The 20,554-nt window shown below is 39.4% G+C and overlaps 1 protein-coding gene across 3 annotated transcripts in view; it reads left to right on the top strand.

Moving 5' to 3' along the window:
- The window catches only part of RSPO2 (R-spondin 2), a 168,843-nt gene that overhangs the window by 13,806 nt on the left and 134,483 nt on the right, over positions 1 to 20,554 (top strand). The window contains exon 2 of one of the 3 annotated variants that reach the window (XM_068983953.1): positions 2,490 to 2,503. The exons of the other annotated variants lie outside the window; for them this stretch is intronic. Within the exon in view, the coding sequence (XP_068840054.1) occupies positions 2,490 to 2,503 (14 nt within the window). The remainder of the gene's footprint in view (positions 1 to 2,489; positions 2,504 to 20,554) is intronic. 3 annotated transcript variants of the gene reach the window in all.

Consider the following 20,554-nt stretch of genomic DNA (forward strand, 5'->3'; position numbering starts at 1 on the left):
CTCGAGATCTTCAGTTTTTAGTTGTGGCATGTAGGATCTAAACTTAGGTTCAGCAGGTGGGATCTAGTTCCCTGAGAAGGGGATCGAATCTGGGCCCCCTGCACTGGGGGCACAGTCTTAGCTGCTGGACCACCAAGGGAGTCCCTGAATGAAATCTTAACAAGAAAAGTACAGAGTTTAGATCTTAAGTTGAAGAAACCGACTATGGAAGAAAAGGATGTTGGAGAGAAGGGATTATCATTCATTTTTGATTGATCCTGAGGTGACAGTGGGATATAGTAATGATATAGTTGCAAAAACGAGTTGGTTGCATTAAGAGAAATGTTTACCTACATTAAAGAACGAGGTAGGTGAAGGTCCTCAGCCCACACCAGGGTCCTTCTCTAAATGTCACTACTTTCAGAATTGGCAGCACACGTTATAATACTGCATCGATTTCCTAGGGCTCCTGTAGCAAAGTACCACAAACTAGGTAACTTAAAAAGCAAAAATTAATTTTCTTACAGTTCTAGAAGCTAGAAGCACGGTATTAAGGTGTCAGCAGGTCTGTGCCCACTTTGAGACTATAGGGGAGGACCCTTCCTTGCCTCTTCCAGCTCCTGGGAGCCTTAGCTGTTCCTTAGTTTGCGGCAGCCTAGCTCCAATCACTTCCTTCGTTTTCACAAGGCTGTCATCCCTCTGTATTTGGTTTCTCATCTCTTCTTACAACAATACCATGTATGTTGGAGGATACCCCATATTTGCTTAATTACAGCTGCAAAGATAATATTTCACATTCATGGGTACTGGGGTATATGACTTCAGCATATATTTTGGAGAGTACCACTCAACCTATAGGTCTTAAACTGTGTCAGACCTTTTAGGTTCTTTAAATCCTCATTTTCAAAACTCTGAAATAAGTATTATTAATTATACCATAACAATAGTATTAAAGATATTGGCAACAGAAGTATAATATTAATAACTAGACCACTGTATGTAGACTGTGTACCACATACAAAGCATGATATTAATGACACCTCTGGACTTGTGCACACAGTGGCCCTGGGCGTGGGGATGCTTTAGACATGGTTTATAAGTGTACAGGTTTTGCAATGGGACCCACAAATTCCTTTTTGCCGCTAAAATTCCACGAAATTGCATAAATCCATCTGAGTGTGTTGATTTACATTTTCAGTTAAATACATGAATCAAATTGACTTCTTGTTCAGCTAAAACTGAGAAAGAAAGTGAAAGTAAGGTCGCTCAGTCGTGTCCGACCCTTTGTGACCCCATGAACTGTAGCCTACCAGGCTCCTCCATCCATGGGATTCTCCAGGCAAGAAAACTGGAGTGGGTTGCCATTTCATTCTCCAGGGGATCTTCCCGAACCAGGGATTGAACCTAGGTCTCCTGCACTGCACACAGATGCTTTTCCCTCTGAGCCACCAGGGAAGCCAAAAAAAACCTGAGAATTCTCTTCAGCTGCCTTTTTTTGAAGTTTACAGAACTCCAGGAGCTGTTAGCCTCCTTTATGAAGTAATGTTGTCAGCTACTCAAATATCAACATGGTCAACATGCTTCTGGTGTTAGAGGTATCTTAAATTAGTTCCCTCTGATTTTGAGTAGTATCTAATATTGGCACTACCTGGGAGCTTCCCAGGTGGTGCTAGTGGTAAAGAACCTGCCTGCCAATGCAGGAGACACAAGAGATGAGGGCTCAGTCCCTGGGTGGGGAAGATCCCCTGGAACAGGAAGTGGCAACCACTCCAGTATTCTTGCCTGAGAAACCCCATGGCTAGAGGAGCCTGGTAGGTTACAGTCCATGGCGCTGCAAAGAGTGGGACATGACTGAGCAACTGAGTGCACACACAGGAGCTGGATCTGTTCATGCTTGTGTGCTCTCTATAAAGGGCTAGGAAGAACATACTTAAATGTTCTCATGTTTTGAATGTGATAAGTTTTAAACATACACAAAAGCAGAGAGGGTGGCATAATGACTGCCTGTCACCCAGGTTGAATGAGTATTGAGATTTCATCACACTGGTTTCATCTATTCTTCATATCCTTATGTTTTTATTGCTATATGTTATAAAGCAAATCTTAGATATTATACCGTTTTACCTATTTCTGAATGCATTTCTTACAAATACGAACATTTTCTTAGCAAACCACGATGTTATTAATGTACTTGACTAAGTTTCTTATTCCTTGGTAACACCTCATAATCAGAATGTCATCAAGCTTCATCAGCTGCCTCAGCAATGTCTTTATACAGCTGATATGCATGAATTGGCATTGACGTAACACCCACTCACTGTACTTGGTATGTTCCTCAAGTTCCTTAGATTCTAGAGCAGTGCTTTCTTCCCACTCAGTTTTCCGTATCACTGACTTATTGAAAAGGTCAGATCTGTTTTCTACAAAATATCTGACATTTTGGATTTTTCCTTTCACTCCCTTGTGGGGGTAATTTGATATCCTTTATCTGCCATGTTTTTGTAATCTAGACGTTCTCCTGAAGGTTTAATTACAGTCAAGCTCAACTCTTTTGACTAGAATGCTTACAGCTGCTGCTGTGGACCTCATATTATAATGTGTCAGGAAGCACGCAACATCCCATTCTTAGTGATGCTGAGGTTAACCAGTAGGTTCATGTGGTAACAGCCCGATTCTTCCATACTGAGGTTCCTATTAACTTTTCGTGTAATAGTTTCTCCCATTGATCTTTGTGTGAAGCATCAATTACTTTAGGGGTTGTAAAATAACTTTTTTGTTTGTCTTCTATTTTTATTCCTTCCACAATTATTACATGAAATTCAATATAAAAGAACTGTTCCTTTTCAACCATAGTCATTTTGTTAACTATGCAACAGTTCTTAGAGAGAGCAGGCAGTACTTAATTCTTCCTCTTTAATTGCAGAGTAGTGTTCAGAGTAAGGAGTTGATGCATGTTTGGCTGGCCAATGGGTCAGCTTTGATTTGTGTCCAGCCATGGCCTGTCGGGTGGGGGAGGTGAAGTCTTCCAGTAGTTTCTGCTTACTGAAACATTAGTGCTGGATGACATAAAAAAAAAAAAAAAAAAAAAAAAAAACACCTCTTTTTTGGCTTCTGCTAACAGAAATGAAATGCAAGCCTTCTGAAAACCTGAATTCTATTAGACATCTCCTGATAATGTTCTGTCATCAGCTTTCGGGGAAGGTAGTGAGTGAACATACGGTAGCGTCAGCCTAGTGTAATCTGACACTCATTGGGTAGAAAAACAGTACTTTGTGCTACTTAAACACTTGCTGGCCGGCTTAGGGAGGGGAGGAAGGAAAGTATTTGAGGAGATCAACTGGATATGGTAGAAGAGAAGTAGTGTCGCCTGAGAAGGATTAAAGTTTCCTCAAAGGTTGACCTGAATGGCTGCATGCCACTTAGAATGGGCGCCCCACGCCCATCGACGGCTAAGTTTTAGCTGTGCAGTCTTTAACTTGACGGTATGTGAAGGAAGCATCTAGAGATTGTCTTCAGCACTTAAGTGGCAGTAAAAGTTGTAGGAAAACAATTCCTCCTACTTATTAGCTGCGGCTAGTTCTTGCTAATTACAGAAATCTTTCCTTTATCCATTTGAAAACCTAGCTTGTTGCTATTAAGTTGCCATTGGTATCATTTTTGTGTTACCTGTTGAAAAATAGTATAATATCTACATTCCCTAATTTTATTTAGTGAAATTGAAGATTTACTCCCACAAATGTCTATCGGGAAGAGTAGATAAGAGCATGCTAAAAAGGTTTTTGAACATAAATATAAACACATTTAGAGCGGGGCTCGCAAAACAACTTGGTAGGTATGTGGTTTTTTTAGAAGTAAAGTGCCTTCACAGTGTTAAGAGAGCAGAAAGTGTTATGAGCTGAAGAAATTGGTTATATTGGAAGTCAGGGAAACAGAACTGGCAAGGTGCCTCACTTCAATCTGTGTAAAGTAGGAAAAAATGAGCTTTATTCACTAATTAGGGCTAGTAGTTCATGTCCCATTTTCTTCATTTAGATTTGAGATTTATTTTGGTACAAAATCCCCATCTTGTTGAAATATTGAGGTGTTTTGTCTTGGAGCAACTGGTAAAGACTTTATACTGTGTTCATGTAAGTCATTCATTTAAAAACCACTAACTGCAGAGTTTATTATGGATATAATTCCAACATTAATTTATTGATGGAAATATGGAAAATAGAGGATAAAACAATAAGGAAACAATGCTACCAGTCATCTTTCCACTTAGCAGTAATCACTGTTAACATTTTGATTTTTCTCCTTCAAGATATTTCCTCACCTTGTACATAAATAAAAAGGTTTTCAAATTTAATACATCATCAAGTACACAGTCATAATTATTTTAATAATATGTTTATTTCATAAGTCATTGTTCATATTTTATTTATTTTTAAATTAATTAATTTTAATTGGAGAGTAATTACTTTACAATATTATGCTGGTTTTGCCATCATTGACATGAATCAGCCACAGGTGTACATGTGTCCCCCATCCTGAACCCACCTCCCACCTCCCTCCCCAAGCCATCCCTCTGGGTTGTCCCAGAGAATGGACTTTGGTTCATGCATTGAACTTGCACTGGTCATCTATTTTACATATGGTAATATACATGTTTCAATACTATTCCATCATGACATTTTAAAATACATTTCCTTATAATTAGACAGTTAAACAACGCAAGTTTTCTGTGTTAGTAATGCTACTGTGAACATCTTTGTACATCTTTTTCCGCATCTTTTTTCCTTAGGAGTCATTCACAGAATGAGTGATAACAATTTTTTAACCATGACATTTATTGAGCACCTACTATGTGCCGGTCACAGATCTTCTTGCTACATGTTATCTTATTTAATCCTCAAATGACCTTGTGAGGTAGGCTCTATTTTTCTCTCCATTTTACAAAGGAAGAGTTGCAGGAACAGGGGAGTAAATAATTTGCCCAAAGTTACAGCACTCATTAATAGAGCTGGCATCAGTCTAGGGATTTTGACTCAGCCATGCCCTTAACCACAAGATGGAAAGGTGAAGCTTGTGATCTTAATGCCAGTTGTTCTCCAGGATATGATACTGATTCTTATTCTGTAGATGGGAGATGGTGTGCATTCTGCCTTGAGCCTTTGATACTCTATTTTTAAAAAACGTCTTGTTGGCAGTGCTGTAAAGCAATTATCCTTCAATTTAAAAATAATTTAAAAAAATCTTGTTGGATTACTCCTACAACTGAGAATAGAAAGAAACATCTCCCTTACTCTCAAGAAACTCACTATTTAGAACAGACAAAACATTTTCTTTCATTCCCCCTGGCTTCATATAACATTAATGTCCACTTAGTTGCATAAAGTTTTCTTTGCTTCTCGCAATACTTATGATTTCTTGACCCCTCTCCAGTATATTTTGAATCCTTCTTCTGTATCTTTTGCCGCTTGTTAGACTCTCACTCTTGTTATGTCACTTGCTATCACCATCTCTTTCCTGAACCACATGGGTGTCCTTCCAGTTCCTCTCCCAGTGATCCATTCTCCACAGGCAGTTGGAGCAATTGCTTGTAAAACAAAAGTTGGAGTATCTGATTCTGCCATAGAAATGCTTCAGTACATTTCCGTTGTATTTGAAATAAAACCCAAATTCGACTCAGCTGGAACGTCTGTGTGTGAGCTGGTCACTTCTTATTTCTCCAGCTCTCCGTTTGTTATCTCAGTCCTGTCGGACTCTTCCTGTTTCTCAGACAGCATCAATGGTTCCTGACTTGGGCCCTTGCATTTGCTGTGTACTCTGACTAACAAGTTCTTTTCTCATCCTCTGTGACAGACTCCTTTCCAGTAAGTGTTTCTGAAGCAGCGTGGTTATCTGTTTTGTGCAGTTAAACCATCAGGGGCAGGATACAGTGAGGCAAGAGGGGCGCCCACAACATAGATCCAAAGAGTGTACTTGCCTGAGACAGAGAGAGCGACTTTCAGCACCTCCTGTCAGAGCCTTGCTCACCTCACTTGAGTCCCAGCCCTACTCTGTTATATCAGCTATTTACTTCTTAAACACAGTAGAATTCTCTTTGCTCCTGTGGCAGCGAACACTCCACATTCATCATTTGTTTCTTTTGTCTCTTGGGCGTCATTAGCTAGACTCTGGTTTCCAGCCTCCTTTGGAGTTGGGTGTGGCCGTGGCCTCAGTTTGTCCTGGAAAATGCGCAGAAGGGATGTTCTTCCTGCCTCAGGACTTGTCCCCCAAGCCTCCTGCCAGAGAAACTGTCTCTCATCTTGAGTTGGCCACCTTGGTGCAGAGGACCCAGCCCCCTTCTCGGAGCCCCCAGGGGGTGGCGGGACCACCAGGTGCATGGAGCTTAGGTCCTTGAGTGACCCCCTGTGAGCCTCTCTACTGCACATCTGCACCCAGCCCTGTGTCAGCAAGAAACAAACTCCTTTTGTGTTAAAGCCACCAAGACTTGACATTTGACACAACATGGATGAATCTGGAGGGTATTATGCTAAGTGAAATAATCAGCCAGAGACCAAGACTGCCTGGTAGCAGTTATGTGTGGAATCAAAGAAAAAATCAGGTTCACAGGAACAGAGTACAAAAGTGGATGCCAGGGGCTGAGGGGTGGGGGAAAGAGGGAGAGGTTGGTACAGGGTTCAAACTTTCGGCTCTAAGATGAATAAGAGCTAGAGGACTGGGATGGCCAGGGGAGGGAGGCTCATGAGGAGGGGGATATATGCCTAATTATGGATGATTTGAGTTGTACCGCAGAAACCAACACAGCATTGTAAAACATTTTTTAAAAAGAACTAAATATGAAAAAAAAATGATGTTCTAAGGGGCTAAGGTGTAATGTGACTATAGTTGGTAACACTATACTGTTACTGAGATTTGCTAGAACTTAATAGTCTCACCAAAAAAAAAAAAGTAAATGTGAGACGTGCAAATTAAATGTGTTAATTAACATGATTGGGGGAATCCTTTCACACTGTATACATATATCAAAATATCACATTGTATACTTTATATTACAAATTTGTCAATTATACTTTAAGCAGGAAAACAAAAAAAAAACCCAAAAAAAAAGGGAGGGGCTAGCATTTCTTCCTTAACTGATACAAGCTCCCTTACTCACACCAGAGCTTTTGAAGCATGCTCCAAATTGTGGTGACCTTGTTCACATTGTATCAGTAGTACCCAGTACAGTGCTTAGGCTGTGAGTATCAAATGTTTTTTGAACAAATACATGCAGACTATCAATAGCAGTATACAAGAAATTCAGGATAGAATGCTGAAAGGAGAATACAGATGGGAAACATCTGGGTTCACAAGAGAAGGAATGGATGATGCTCTAGGAAAAGATCTCATGGAATCTTAAACATAAGATTCACAATTTATAAAGTGGTCCTTATATTTCTTAGTCATAGAGATTTTGGAAACTTAAATGTACAGCACAGTACATTCACATAAAAAGTACAAAATTTAACAGCTTACTATATCTAATCATTTTTACATAAATATAATTTTTATATATTACATTATGTAATTTTTATATAATTTCATTTAATATGACTGGAAAATGTTGAAAATTTCTTGTCTTTATTTCTTACTGATTATACCTGATGGCTCAGATGGTAAAGAATCTGCCTGCAATGCAGGAGACCTGGGTTTGATCCCTGGGTCAGGATGATCCCTGGAGAAGGGATTGGCTAGGCACTCCAGTATTCATGCCTGGAAAATCCCATGGACAGAGAAGCCTGGTGGGATACAGTCCATGGGGTCGCAGAGAGTTAGGCATGACTGAGAAGCTAACACTTTCACTTTTCGTGCCCAATATATATTTGAACTTTTGGGAATTTAAAATGAAACAGAGAAGGAATGTCTGCTTTTATTACTGATGCAGGGAAATTCCTTAATGTTAAAGGTTCAATAGATTATTTTGCTTGCCTTGTGATATAAACATCAGTTTAGGGTTAGGATCTGGTGGCATTCCTTGTAGAAATGTCTATAGGCTCTGGAGAAGGGCATTGTGTTGCATTGATAATGGGAAGGATTTTTGGTCAAGGTTAAGGGTTTCTTTAAACCCTTTTAAGAAGAGAACGTGTTTTTATTTTCTGGGAAGTCTTGAGAAGTCTTGAGATTGTGGATGTGAAGGAGGACAGGTAAGAGGAGAGTGATTACTACCAATGACGTTTCCAGACAGGTGGTGGGGATGGAAGGAGTTTTGTACCACTTGCTGTGGACACCTTTCCACCAAGAAGCCCACCCTGCGAGCCCCTGAGAACAGGATAAACTGATGGCAGTAGATGGCTCAGGATTTATGATCCATTAGAAGATTCTGGTATAAGGCTCTGTACCAGAGTTAAGACCATTGTTTCATTGCTAAGAAGTCATGTCTGACTCTTGTGACCTCATGGACTGTAGCCTGCCAGGTTTCTTTGTCCATGGGATTCTCCAGCCAAGAATACTGAAGTGGGTTACCATTTCCTTCTCTAGGGGACCTTCCAACCCAGGGATTGAACCTGTCTGCATTGCAGGCAAATTCTTTACTGCTCAGCCACTGGGGAAGCCCCTAATTAAGACTAGGCTATATAAAATCTGAGGCTTTTATTCCTACTTTTATTCTAAAGTCACTGGTAAGTCACACTCTCTGGTGGGAATGGCTGTGAAGGGCTCTCTGTACCTGAATTAGCCCTGACAAGTAACTCTTCACTAGCTCTGCCACAAACTCTCTCTGTGTGTAAGAGACAGACCTTAAATTTACCTTTTGACCAGACATCCTGCCTATTTAAAATACAAGATTTAGACTAAATAGTCCTCAGAATCTTTTCAACAATAAAATTCATTTTTCTATTCTTCCTGTGGTCCAAATTTTTGCACTTGCAGTTCTTCCATTTCTTAATTACCTTGTAACATCAAGCATATTTCATATCTCTCTGCCTCAGTATTGCTGTTTGTAAAGAGGAGGAAATGGGAGTTACCTAGCTGATGATTTTCCTGTAAGAATTAGAGGGTCCATGTCGAGCCCTTGGAGAAGAGCCTGGCAGTGAGCAGTGAGCCCTTGCTGCTGCTGTTTCTGTTTCCTCCTTGCTTACTCAGTGTGTCTTTGCTCATATTTGCTCCCATCCTAGGTCTCTAACAAATTCTCCATTCATGGTTTTGAAAAACTCCATGAAATGGTGTCTTTAAAAAAATTCATTCTAGATACTAAGAAAGAATTAATAAAACACCATTGGCTAGCTATGACCAAAAAATAAAATAATAAAAATTCATTCTAATGAATTTTCAAGGAATACATTCCTGTTGGAAGTTTGTTCAGAATCATAGATCAATTTATATCTCTCAAAGGAAGGCGCTTTTTCTTTTAAACTGACAGATTTTGGTGAAGAACAGAACATGTACATGGCTTAGAGATACCAAATGTGAGCTAAAGTGCAAAGGTCACCTTTCAAAATGTAACGAGTTCAGAGAAACTCCTTAATCTAGAACCCTAAGTCAGCATGTGGTTTATTTGCTGGCTTTCTGTATGATCTCGTTCCTGCTTGATCCAGTTTCTATAAATAGTTTTTTCAATTTGAAAATGAGTCACATTGGAAATACTTCCCCAGCTGAAAAAGCTAAAATTTTCCTTCTTTATATTAACAGAACTTTTACTTTTTAAAAGTTATACATAAGCATGTACATTAAAAAATTTTTTTAACTTGTTTTTTATTTTATGTACATTTTTTTAGTTTGATAAAGGTTACCAAAGAACTAGGATGAAAATACCCAAGAAAAATACAGGACAAAAATTTAATTGACTGACTTAACCTTGGGTGTGTATGTAATTTAAAAAAAAGCTTTTTGTTGAGACATAATTGACGTGAGAAATTGTACTTGGGGACAAGTAGGTTGTGAAACCATCAAGGCCGTAAAGATACACATCATCTCCCAAAGTTCCCTCCCATCTCTATTGTTGTTATTATTTTGTGATAAGAGCACTTAGCATAAGATCTACCCTCTTAGTGAACTGTTAAGCGCATGATGCAGGGCTGTTAGATATAAGCACTGTGCTAACAATAGGTTTCGGAGCTTGCTGATGTGTCTGTGTTTTGAATTCTGCGGAGACAGTTTAGTAGAAAACCACTGGCTTAAGAGTCAGGAGTCCTGGGTTAGAGTTCCAGTGCAGCGTCAGCTCTCACCATGACTATATACCTTGAATCTTTTAGGGCCTTGTGTGCAAAGACTGAATTTGAGTTCGTGAATGTTCTTCCACCTTTTTTTTTTAAAATTGGTTTGGTTGTTTATTCATTTTGTATACAATCTCTTCTCCCAAATTCTACCCTGGAAACTTTTAGGATCTCTTATTTTTTTACCTTTGAATTTTGACTTTTTTTTAATATAAATTTATTTATTTTAATTGGAGGTTAATTACAATATTGTATTGGTTTTGCCATACATCAACATGAACCCGCCAGAGGGATGTTACGGGAAGGGAGGAGGGAGAGGGGTTCAGGATGGGGAACACGTGTATATCTGTAGCGGATTCATGTTCTTCCACCTTTTGTCTCTAAAGACTTAACTCCCTATTAAGACTTAACTCCCTGTCTGTCTTCATTTACTGGGATAATATTCAAATTTACTTAGTTCAGCTGTTCCAGTTGTCCTTTCAAAAGTTCTAATAAGGGACTTCCCAAGCACTGGGGCGGGGGCGGGTGGGCGGGGGAAGGTTGTCCAGTGGTTAAGACATTGCTTTTCCAATGCAAGGGGTACAGATTTGACTCTGGTCAGGGAGCTAAGATCACACATGCCTCATGGCCCAAAAAACAAAATCTAAAACAGAAGCAATACTATAACAAATTCAGTAAAGACTTTAAACATGGTCCACATTAAAAAAAATCTTGAAAATAAAAACAAAATTTAAAAAGATATATTTAACATATTAAAAACAAGTCCTGATGAGATCAAGACTCTTCTATACCAGTCTTGAAACATTCATGTGTTTTCTCTGTGCATTGCTATCTATATTGACAAGGTTTTCAGGCAACAGCTAGTAAGTATTTAAAAAATTTCTTTTAAATCATTTGACATCTCTTAGTACTCATACTTTCTGTCCAGTGAATGAAGACACTTCAAAAGAAAACTTAAGTTTCTTTGCCGTTTTTTTTTTTTTTTTTTCCTGCTGATGGAGCCCTTCAACCCAAATCTCAACTGGGCAGAATTTGAAGTCCTGATTTTTGCTCCCACCCCTAAAACTGCTTTTGCAGTGCTCACTCTCAACTTGTTGACTGCCAGTGAGACAAGTCACAGCATCTATTTTAGTATTTAGATGAGCTTAAAAAAAATCAGCTACCAGGTTTGATTCTCTCCTTTCACATTTCAATGAGTTTTCTTTTTCTTCACCAGGCGTATTGGCGGCATAGTGGTGCAGTGGGGCTGGTGATGCTTGCTCATTGCTGAAAGCCCCAAGGCCTTCTTCAGCTCTTGCACACATCCTTCCATGTGGTTTTGATTTTATGGTGTAAGAGGGTACTTCACTTCTTGATTCATTTGTGGTATGTTGCTGTAGCTGTTACTGTAATTAATCTCCCAGCAAGAAATCGGAAGGTTCAAGTCAGTAAAAAGAAACCCTGGACAAAGCAGCAGAGCATCAGTTTGTTTTTTTTTTAAAGGTGATTCTTCCACGCTTGGGGATGTAGATAACGTACTCTCTTCCCTCATCTCATAGACTGTATGTGCTGCTGGTCCCCTCTCCAGCCACAGAGGGTGATGAGATGGGAACTGATGATCAGCCCAGCCAGGTTTCAGGTCCTTGCTTAACACAGACCAGGGAGTGGCAGCATTTTCCCCTGGAGCTTGTTTTATTTATTCATGCTTGCAGTTTACTTCTTTGTTTTGTTCATTCCAAATGAGATGTTATTAATTCCACCTTATAGCTTTTGTTACTTGAAAACTATATTTTTCACTTTTAATTTTGATAAACTGGGAATAATCAGAAACATAATAGGAAAATAAACATCTCCATACCCACAGATGAAAATAAAGTTACCGTTTTGTTATCTTTGCTTCATTATTTCTTTATATACATATTTTTGTTACTAATTTTTAATAGATAAATTGAGCTGTTTAGTTCCGTGCTCTGAAAAAAGTGACAAATTACCCAAAAGGATGGATCTTACTCTTGTATAAACTCTTCTTAAATTTAAGCATTATTCTGATTAACAGATCTATACCTTAAGTCCAAAATCTTATGAAAGCAAACATTCTAGCACTTAAATATATAAAAGTAAAAGGCAATTTGTTTTCATTGGAAAGCCTTTTTTCTGGCCTGTGGAAATTGTTTGAAAATGTAATAGATTTAAAACAAATATATCCTGGAAACACAAGTGGTTTGGAGGGTTCTAAAGGTTTCCCAATGCTGACTAACTGTAGTAGAAAAAGAACAGTGAGTGGTCTAGTGTTTTCTTTTTTATTCTGAGATTATGGAATTATGTACCAGATAGATGTTTAAAAAAACTTTATAATTACTAGCTTGGGGTTAAAAAAATGTGAATAGGATGAGTTTTATGGTTCTTTCTAAACATTAGGATTTTAAAGGTGCAGCAGAGAATAAGTCAGTTTAGAAAGCCAAGATTCCAAGTAAATGAAAATGATTATTTTAAGTGTTGGAACTCAGAAAAATCGATGTTCTTTTTTCTATTTTCCTGGCTCTAGTAGATTTTCTGTAATTTCACGTTTTTTTTTTTTTTTTTGGCTGTTATTTCTAAGTTTAACTATTGGGTTATCATGAAGCCTAGTGTGGGATATTAATGTGAATAAATGTTGATGGGTCAGTCCCAATCCCTTTCCCAGTGGTCCTGGAATTTACTTTCTTAAAGTTCCTCAGGAATTTGCTTTTTTAAAATTTTCTTTCTCATAATTTGACATGAGGCACGTAAAGGGAGGCAGGGTGCTTAATGGATAGCACCCTAGGGTCTAAGCTGTGTGTCTTCAAGTTGTTCAACCTCTTGGGCCTCAGTTTTTCTATCTGTTAAAAGGACATTAAGAGTGCCTGCCTCCCTAGGGTAATTGTAAAGCCTGGATAGCGATACTTAAAAAGTGCTTAACAAAGTATCCAGCACATAGTAAGGACAAAAAATGTTCTGGCTATCATTAATTTTAAGCAGAAATATTTAGGAACTACACAGAAGCAGTTCCCTTGTATACAGATATTTTCTTTTTACAATAAAGAAATCTTTAGGGTGTCAGTCCTTTATCTATCCCATTACTTTGGGTGAATGTTATAAACGCATTGAATTGCAGGCTTCCTCTCTAGTTGCAGGCACTTTTTTATTTTACCAAGTTATTCACTGAGTAAGAAGAACTTACCTTTGAAGAATTTTCCTGAGGTGTTTTGAAGAGCATGTTGCAGTGAAGTGTTCAGATTTTTCATTGGTATTGGAATATAGCACTTTTGCTGACAAGACATGAGGTCACAAATTCCCCAAAATTCCCCTTAATGTACTTGGCCTGGCCTCTGTCATGCACGGTATTAAAGACTACAATTCAGATACTTATAATATGGGAAAGCTTCAGATGATGTTTTCTGGTACATGGTTAAATTTCACCTTCATTAGCAATATTTCATGTCCTAGATAATGCTTATAGTTTATATTAAGTAGTACTGGAGAGCAGGAAGGTGGTTAAAGCTATTACCAGTTGCTTGCCCTGCTTCTACGGGTGACCACTGGAAAAGAAATGGCTTTCTGGCTGTGGGTGGAGTCCTGCTGAACACTCAGTCTCTACGTCCTACTCTGTGATCCTGACTCATGCAGTTTCCAATCTCCATCTTTGCTATTTTCCTTTTTTCCTCTTTTTTTTTTTAACCTTTCTTGATTTTTTTTTTTTTTTTGGTCTCTTAGTATTTTGTCTGCACACCCAAATTGTTTACCTTATTTCTAGAAAGGTTAATGAGTATTTCCCTTGACAATTGTGCTGGGAGAGGGGATTGATAGGATGAATATTAAAGTTTTTGTCCATTTCATGTATAATTTCGCAGAATTGCATTAACACATTGGGCCAGACTTGAATGATGGGCTGGAAGCACACAGTGTTTCAGGTCACTGACAAACCATGAAGCTAAAGAGATGTATTTTGCAAATGATGTTTTTTATCCCTAGGTGCCAATTTTGACCCAAGAGAAAAGTTTGCATGGCTGGATATAAGACTGTCCTCCCCTAAAGCAAGGGTGAAAAAACTGACCACTGATCTTTTTCGCGGCTGGTCTCAGTTCTCGTTGTTTTTCTTCTGTACTTCATATTGTATTGCCCTCTTACTGGTTTTGACTGCCACTGAATAGACAATTTTCTTTCTAATCTTTTGAGTAGTCTAAAAGAAGTATTTGTTAAATGTTTCATGGTGAATGTGGTGTGAGAAAAATCTATAATAGTTCTTGATTTGGACTTTTCTCAAGGCAGTCAAACCCCAGATAGTTTAATCCAAGATAAATGATAGCACGTTTTATCTTTGCATTTGTGAGATCTCATTATGCTGTTCTGCAAATGTATAAACGTTTTCTTTTCATAAGGCCTTAGGCCTAAATTATGGCTTCTCATTAACAAATGGTTTCCATATTCTGTGAAACGTGTGCAGGGGAGCCTTCTTTAAGCAGCCACTGGCATCATTCACACTGTCTGGAAAAAGGAGGCATTTAGCATTTAACTCTACCTGCACTGGCTTTTTGCTTCTCCAAGATAAGAAGCATTTCATGTTTTATTGAATATTGATTTATGTGAACCTGAGATACAGGGATTCTTCACTTTAGTGACTAAAGATGGTGAAGTAGGAGGACAGATTAAAAACATAGCTGTGTTTTATATTACACAGCTTAATTCCAACCATATCTATGTATCCTGGAGTGCCGACTCTATGGCGGTCTGGGTGGAATAAGCAGTTAGCAAATTGTTCACGTTTCCCCTTGCAACTTCACTTAAGTAGATGTAGTTTGAAAAGATCTTTTACTATTTAAGATGTATATATCAGTGTAACATACACAGACAAGATGGCTATCTTCTAATGTCTAGAAAAGATGACTGTGAGTCAGCAAGCTTGTATTGTAGCTACATGTGAAACTGACATTGCTTGCCACTACCCAGTGCCCCCTGCCCACCAAAAAATGTTAATGCTTGGGAGTTTTGGTATTTTTGTGAATAATGAATGAAAGTTACTTTATAATATTAAATGTGTCATGTTATATAATAAAGGGAGAAAGAAATTAATGTTCTGAGTGTTTGGATTTTGAATCCAGGTGTCTAACGCATGGGCTTTGTGACCAAGAGAAACATTTGTGTTTAAAATTAATCTTTTATTAGCTTTTTGAGGAATTAGAGGTGTAGATACTAGTGATACTTCTTGACCTCTAAAATCAGAGTTTTTCCTTTCTTGAGCACATTGTAAATATCCAGAGTTTTGTTTTTATTTTTCTGGACTGCAGAATCAGTGACATTTGTGACGGTATGTAAGCCCATTTTAGAACTGTGGTGTAATCATTAGGATGGATCCACTCTTCCACGGGACATGGAATCACTGAGAAAACTCTTTTGAATTCCTGCTGGGTGTCAGGTGTTGTGCTAGAAGTGATTTTTTGTCAGTCAGTAAAAGCATTGCTTTTATATTAAAAAATTTTAGCGGAAATCTAAGCATTATTTTCCCTCTAAAAGCTCCTATTGGCATGCTTGGGGCTCCTACAGCATGCTTGGGGCTGGTGCATGGGGATCACCCACAGAGATGTTATGGGGAGGGAGGTGGGAGGGGGTTTCATGTTTGGGAACACATGTAAGAATTAAAGATTTTAAAATTTAAAAAAAATAAAAATAAAAAAAAAAAATAAAAAAAAAATAAAAGCTCCTATTGGTAACAATTCAAATGTAGTTCTTTCCCTGTAACATCCCTTAAAATTCCTAGTTATCAAAGCAATGACCTGCACAGTGACTCTTTCATTTCACTTTTCTCTGGAGCATCCGTGCCCATCAGAAACTCCTTTCCTGTCCTTACCTCTGTTGGGATAACCCTGGCTGGCTGCAGAGCTTTTGGATGCCTGTGCTTCTTGATTCGCTATCACAGTTATAAATTCAGCCAAAATGTCATGGGTATATCTGTAATTTTCTTTTGAATTAAATATGGAATGAGACAATGTTGGCCTGCTTCAGGGTGTGAGGGGCTGACACTATTCATTTTTTTCCCAAGATGCTACTCCCCACCCCCACCAAAGTATCTTGGTAAAAAGTATAACCAAATAAAAGTAACTATTCTCCTATAGTAATTTAGCAAAAAGAGTAGCATAGTGTTTTAGACCCAACTTAAATACTTTCTTTCATTCCTTAATGGGAATGAAATAGTATTACTTATTTGGCACCATTAGAGACTCAGAGTGGATGAAACATAATCCTTACCTTGCTGAAATGAGAAGAGACATCAGTGGCAGTCTCACCACCCACTGCCTAAATCTCTCAGACTTAGACAAGAAGGATTTTAGAGTGCAAAATCTTCAGGTGATGAAGCATTAACATTACCTGTAAACAGAACAAGGGTTTTCATCAGAACAAACTCCCCGCTGCAAATTGAGTGCACTCACCATTAAGGTTTAAAAGCTCTAATTATCAAGGCACTTGCTGTCATGCATTCACTTTCTTCCTCTCCTGTCCTTCATCCACAGTCTGCCCAAGGCTGTTTTCACTTTTCACAGCCTCTGTATGAGACTATTCCGTGCTTCTTTCCTTCTCATAATGATAGTTGTCATTTATTTTTACTGTGTTTGTGTACGTAGTTTGTTTCAGCTGCGTACTTAACAAGTACTCATTATTTCATTTATGGCTTGCAGTCGCCACATGAGTTTGGAATGGATTTTGGAAACTCGTAGACTAGGAGTTGAAGGGAGCAAAGAGGTAAGAGAAGTTCTTAAAGCTTACATGTGATGGAACCAGGATCTGAGGCTGGGCCTGACTCCAAAGTGTTTGATTCCCCCCCCTCCCCGCCCCCCCATTTCCCATTTTGTGCTGCCTCCTCTGCCACTTTGATACTTCCTTCATCTGTTATCCATCATTGTTGCCCTAGACACGAAGTTTATCTTGCATCCGCCTCTGTGTTAGTCATCGTCTTTAAGAACTCAGAATCTCCTTTTTCCGTGCTCCGCATTTTGTCACTTTGGTTCTCCAGGTATCAGGAGAAAGCTATGTTAATAGGGAAGCTGCTTCTGTTTCTTTGCAATGACTCCTGCATCTTCTTGCCATTCGTGAACTCGGCATTTAATGAGCTGTAAGGAAATCTGGGTGAAGCATATTGCCTCTTTTCTGGAGCCTGCCTCCTGTGGAGGACCCACCCTCCTCCGCCTTTCTAGATTTCCTTGGAAAAGGAAGGCCTGCTTCTCATTTCTGTGCTTCATCCTCACCACTGTTTCTGACCATGGTTATTTAACAGTTTCCTTCTTTGTAGTCTACTACAGTCATTTCTGCTGCTTTCTGCACATTGTCACCATGCCTGTAGATTCAGAATCTTCCTTCACCATCTTTCATTAGCTGCTTCAAACTGGGATCATACGAGGTTCCTCTAAATTCAGCACCAGTAGGTATCATGTTGGTAACCCATGACGTTTGTCCTTGATCTCATTTTCTCCTCAATTACCTGGTGAAGTGACTGCATCTCAAAACCCTTCTAATTCCTAGTTCTCAAATTTGTGTCTTCTCTCACTTACAACTTATATAGCTTAACCTTTCCTTACCATAAAGTAATTGAGCTTGTTCTTTGACCTTTGGTAGCCACAGGTCTAAAAACTGCTAATAGTCCAAAATTTGACTTCCCTGGTGGCTCAGACGGTAAAGCGTCTGTCTACAATGCGGGAGACCTGGGTTCTGTCCCTGGGTCAGGAAGATCTGCTGGAGAAGGAAATGGCAATCCACTCCAGTGCTATTGCCTGGAAAATCCATGGACAGAGGAGCCTGATAGGTTACAGTCCATGGGGTGGCAAAGAGTCGGACAAGACTGAGCCACTTCACTTGGACTGTCAACGTATTGGTAAACTCAGAATTCTGACTGGATTTATGGTCGTTGTCTTAGGCCATTTGGGCTGCTATAACAGAATACCATAGAGAAGGTGGCTTATAAGCCACTGAGATTTACTTCTCACAGTTCTGGAGGCTGGAGGTCTGAGATCAGGGTGACAGCATGATTGGGTTTGGCAAGGATCTTCTTCCAGTGTTTCTTGTTGTATCCTCACATGATGGAGAGAAGGCTAGTCAAGTCTCTGCTTCTTTTAAGGGCACCAGTCCTATTCTTGAGGGCTGCACGCTTATGATCTTATATCCACCACCACTGCCCTCCCCCCCCCCCCCCGCCCCCGCTACTGCCCCCACAAAGCTCTACCTTCAAATACTGTCATATTTGGATTACAGTTTCAACATAGGAATGTTGAGAGGACATAAACATTCAATCCCTCCAAAATGCTGTCTTTATTATCTTAATGCTTTTTCCCTTTGCCTTTTTGTGGTGCAGATCTCACGCAGCTATGGGGGATTTGGTATGCTCTTTGTCCACAGGTGGGATTTCCTACTCCATGGAAACCCTCTTCATTACTCCTTTGGGACTCTTCATTGCAGTCCTTTTAATAGTAACTCTTTCAAATGTTTTTCTGCAGTCCTGGTCTTTTTGTCCATGCGTTGCAGGAAGGAGGACCTTTTTCAGGGCCCAAAAGTGGGCTCTTGTCTAACACACAGAAATGAACTGTCCAAGGGAGACTACGAGCTAACAAAGCAAGAGACTTTATTAGGAAGGGGCGCCTGAGTGGAGAGCAGTAGGGTAAGGGAACCCAGAAGAACTGCTCTGCCATATATATGCTTGCATTCTTGGGTTTTATGGTGATGGGATTAGTTTCTGAGTTGTATCTGGCCAATCGTTCTGACTCAGGGTCCTTCCTGGGGGTGCGCACATTGCTCAGCCAAGATGGGTTCCAGTGAGAAGGATTCTGGAAGGTTGGTAGGATGCATGGCATCTCATTTTGACCTTTCCTGAACTCTTCCAGTTGGTGGCAGCTTATTAGTTCCATGTTCTTTAGGACCTCCTATTGTAAAATAGTTCATGCAGATGGTTCCTATGGTGCCTGGCCAGGGTGGGGGGTTTTGGTCAGTGTTTCCCCTAACACATGCAGTCTCTTATCACTCAGATAACAACCTCACCACTTAATTTACTGAGGAAAATCAAAGTTGTCCAATGACAGCTCACTAATCTTTTCTCTCATTCTCACTATATTGTACCTTTCTGTTACCATACCCTACTCTGCTTAAAAGCTTCTTTTAAAAATGTCACCCATTCTTTCATATATATATTTTCCTATCTCAGATGAGTAGCAACCCACTCCAGTATTCTTGCCTGGAGAATCCATGGACAGAGGAGCCTGGCGGACTATAGTCCATGGGGTCACAAGAGTCAGACATGGCTGAGTGACTTTCACTACTACTGCTTGTACTTTTGGCCCTATGTTCCCTTTTTGGAGCTTTTCTCCGGTAGGATCTCTTAAATTTGATCTTCCATCTGTCTCTCACTCCTCCTTGACACTGTCTCCTCTTACTTATCAAAAGTTTTTAGATATCCTCCATATTACATATAAAATAAAAATACCTTTGACTCTACAATCCTTAAAATGGTCCCTTTTGCCACTTTATTTTGCATTCTTTCCATTGTTCAACCTTTGGGAAAAAAATCTTTTGCGGTCCCTGTCAGATTCTTCTTTCTTGTCACACATTCAGGATTTATCTGGTTCTAAAATGTTGTGCCTTCCCAGGTGGCTCAGACGGTAAAGAATACGCATGCAATGTGGGAGACCCAGGTTCAATCCCTGGGTTGGGAAGATCCCCTGGAGAAGGGAATGGCAACCAACTCCAGTATTCTTGTCTGGAGAATTCCATGGACAGAGGAGCCTGGCAGGCTACAGTCCATGGGGTCACAAAGAATAGGACATGACTGAGTGAAAAAGACCTGATTTTAGTTCATGCTTTGGGGTTCCCCTCCTAAATTGTTCAATAACTTTAAAATCTCTCTGTAGACAAGCCCTGTGTTTTCATTTGCATCCTGGGGAGCTTCATTTTCATGGTCAACTTAACTTCTAAAAGGTGAACTCTTTGTACCTCCTCCCCTGGTCAGAATTAAACTGATGAAATCCACACTGTACTCACCTAGCTTGTCACTGACTTTGCTTCTGTTTTTGGTGATACCTCCATTCTCTTCCCCAGGATGAAAATTTTGACTACATCTTCAAATATTCTGTCTCCTTCAGATCTCCACACTCATCTGTTATCCTTCTTAGTTTTAGTTCATAACGAATCAAGTCCAAAATTCAGCTCGCCAGTGCTCTGGCCCAAATCAGTTTTTCAGTCATGATTGTTGCAAAAGCCTCTTAACTGATTCTTGTCTCCATTCATCACCCATCTCCATCTGTTAAGTTTTAGACATCAAACTGGATTAGTCCTTCTCTAACTACCCTTTGATCATATCACTTTCCTGCTCAGGTTTTTAAGGACTTATCAGTGTCTGGACACTAATTTTCTTACTCAGTGTGATA

Source organism: Capricornis sumatraensis, chromosome 11 (assembly GCF_032405125.1).
Source record: "Capricornis sumatraensis isolate serow.1 chromosome 11, serow.2, whole genome shotgun sequence".
NCBI classification, from domain to species: Eukaryota; Metazoa; Chordata; class Mammalia; order Artiodactyla; family Bovidae; genus Capricornis; species Capricornis sumatraensis.